General features: G+C 62.4%; 1 protein-coding gene across 1 annotated transcript; it reads right to left on the reverse strand.

Annotated features, from left to right (window-relative positions):
- Positions 1-332: 332 nt before the first annotated feature.
- Positions 333-1,296, reverse strand: LOC113563547 (vegetative cell wall protein gp1-like). Its single transcript, XM_026975200.1, has 2 exons — positions 1,010-1,296; positions 333-855 (listed from the first exon to the last, which is right to left on the reverse strand). The coding sequence occupies exons 1-2, from the start codon at positions 1,294-1,296 to the stop codon at positions 333-335; spliced, it is 810 nt and encodes a 269-aa protein (XP_026831001.1).
- Between the last annotated feature and the right edge of the window lie 1,386 nt (positions 1,297-2,682).

The raw sequence follows: 2,682 nt of genomic DNA on the forward strand, positions 1-2,682 counted from the left end.
GTTGAGCTTGGGGTTAAAGCCATACTCAACATAGAAAAGTGCATCTTGCGAAACGGCGCCTTTGGTGAGCGTGTCGGTGATATCGCGAACGATATCTTGCGAACACTCGACCATTTCTTGCGTAATTACCGTGTTGTTCGGCGCGAGGGTGCCGACGGCTGGCGCCGTCCCCGACCGGAACGTATCGGCAAAGACGTGGTGCGCGGCGTCGCCCTCGCGCTGTTTCTCGCTTTGGGCAACCGCTTCGCCGTAATGCGCTTCCATCATGGGGTTGGCCGAACAGCCGTCCGGCCCCCATTTCCCGGCGCTGCTCGCGAGGAGCTTGAGCGCCATTAGCCGATCAACGCGCGGAACGACGGGATAAGGTCATGTCGCAACGACAAGTCTTTGATGCCGGTCAACCCGAGGGCTTGGCAATTTTCAATGACCTGTTCGTTGGTGAGCGTCCCGGCGCCCTGTCTCGCGACCACCTCTTGCATGAGCGCGGCGAACGGATTGATTGCGCTAGACGCATTGGTGGCAGCGTCCCCGCCATGTGCCGTGTCGGCAGGCGCGGGCGTAGGCGCTGGCGCACTCGGGGCAGGCGCCGGGGCCGGGGCAGGCGCGGGCGCCGGTGACGCATCGGCGCTCGGCTCGTTTCCCTCCACGGCGATTGCAGGCGCGGGCGCGGCGGCCGGGGGCGGCGGTGCGCTCGGCGCCGGGGCGGGTGCGGGTGCCGGTTGCGCCGCTTCGCCTTCGACGGCGATTGCGGGGGGCGTTGCCGTCTCGGGCGGGGCGGCGCAACCGGCGCGCTCGGGCCGGTGCGGCCTCGGGCGCGGGGGCGGGTGCGGCGGCCGGGGCAGGGGCCGCCAAAATCTGTTTCAGTTCGGCCGAGACGCTCGCGTAAAGCTCGTCGGTGACGCCGCGCTTTTTTGCGCCATTCGTTCTTTGCCGTCTTGACGGCGGGCGTCGAGTGAATGCGCGCGTCCCACGGCAGGCCGTTTTTATCGAGGTCGGCGCCGGTATCGACCTTGGTTGCGACGGCGTGCGCAATAAGCGCCTCGGCAACGTCGTTTGCCGACGGCTCAGCGGCCGGTGCGGGTGCCGGTGCAGCGGCGGGGCCGGTGCGGGCGCGGGGGCCGGTGCGGGCGCTGCAGTCGGTGCCGGGGCGGGCGATGCCGCGAGGGGGTCGGCACCGTTGAGCGCCATGCGCGGCTCGTCGAACGCAAAAGCATCCCCGCGCAACGACGCGACGGTGGCGGTAATTTCCGCCCACTCGTCGGCGGTGACGGTTGCGGGCGAGAACAAAATTTGCATGGGGATTTCTCCAAAATTCGGTTGACGAGCGGTTAGCTATGTTAGATTGACGGCGCGGTCAAGCTATAAAGCGAAAGAAAATTGTGCCGGTTCCAATCTTACGACCATTTCAAACCGACCTTAAGGGCGACGTGCATAACGCATGGAACCAAGGCGCGACAAACGTTATTATGCGGCTGGACACCGGGGCGGTAAAACCGTCATCCTCAGCGATATAGGCCGCGAACACCAAGGCCACTCGCGAATAATCGCGCACCGGCAAGAGCTAGTTATGCAATTGTCGCTCGCGGTCGCGCGTAACGGCCTTCGCCATAACGTTATCGCGTCTGACAATGTGCGCCGAGCAATTGCCAAAGCGCATGTTGAGGAGTTGGGATACTCGTTAATTGATACCAACTCGACGTGCCACGTCGGTTCTATCGACACGATGCTTAAGCGCGATGACCCTTACGCGCAATTTGTGACGCTATGGATTGTTGACGAGGGGCACCATGTCGTAATTGACAACAAATGGCACCGGCTGCTCGCTCGCTACACGCATCCTCTATGCCGGGGCCTGCTCCCCACCGCGACCCCAAGCGTGCCGACGGCAAGGGCCTCGGGCGCGATTACGACGGCGTTGCGGATATCATGGTGCAGGGGCCGCCGATGCGGTGGCTAATCGACAACGGCTATTTGTGCGATTACCGCGTAATTTGCCCGCCGAGCGATTTGCAAATGCTGAGCGACGTTGCGGCGTCCGGCGATTGGTCAACCAAGCAATTGCGCGAGGCGGCCGAAAAATCCCATATCGTCGGCGACGTTGTGGAATCCTATCTGACTTACGCGGCTGGCAAGCTCGGCATTACCTTTGCAACCGATATCGACACGGCCGTTAAAATGACGCAAGCCTATCAGTTGGCGGGCGTGCGGGCCGAAACGCTCACCGGCAAGACGGACGATTATTTGCGCCGGTCGATATTGCGGCAATTCGCGAATCGGCAAATCGAACAAATCGTTGCGGTCGATATCATTAGCGAAGGGTTCGACCTTCCCGCAATTGAGGTGGCGAGCTTTGCCCGGCCGACGGAATCGCTCGCGCTCTATATGCAACAGTTCGGCCGCGCGCTGCGAATCATGCCCGGCAAAGACAAGGCGATTATTCTCGACCATGTGGGCAACATCGTGCGGCACCAAGGCCCGCCCGACAAGCCGCGCATTTGGGGATTGGAACGCCGCGACAAGCGCGCCAAATCGAACAACGACGCGATACCGATCAAGGTTTGCACCGCCTGCTATGAGCCATACGAGGCGATTTACCGCAATTGCCCCCACTGTGGCCACTATGAGGAACCGGCCGCGCGGGCGTCGCCGAAAATGGTTGCCGGGGATATGCAAGAATTGGAC

This window comes from Ooceraea biroi, unplaced genomic scaffold (assembly GCF_003672135.1).
Source record: "Ooceraea biroi isolate clonal line C1 unplaced genomic scaffold, Obir_v5.4 UnassembledTig92, whole genome shotgun sequence".
NCBI lineage: Eukaryota > Metazoa > Arthropoda > Insecta > Hymenoptera > Formicidae > Ooceraea > Ooceraea biroi.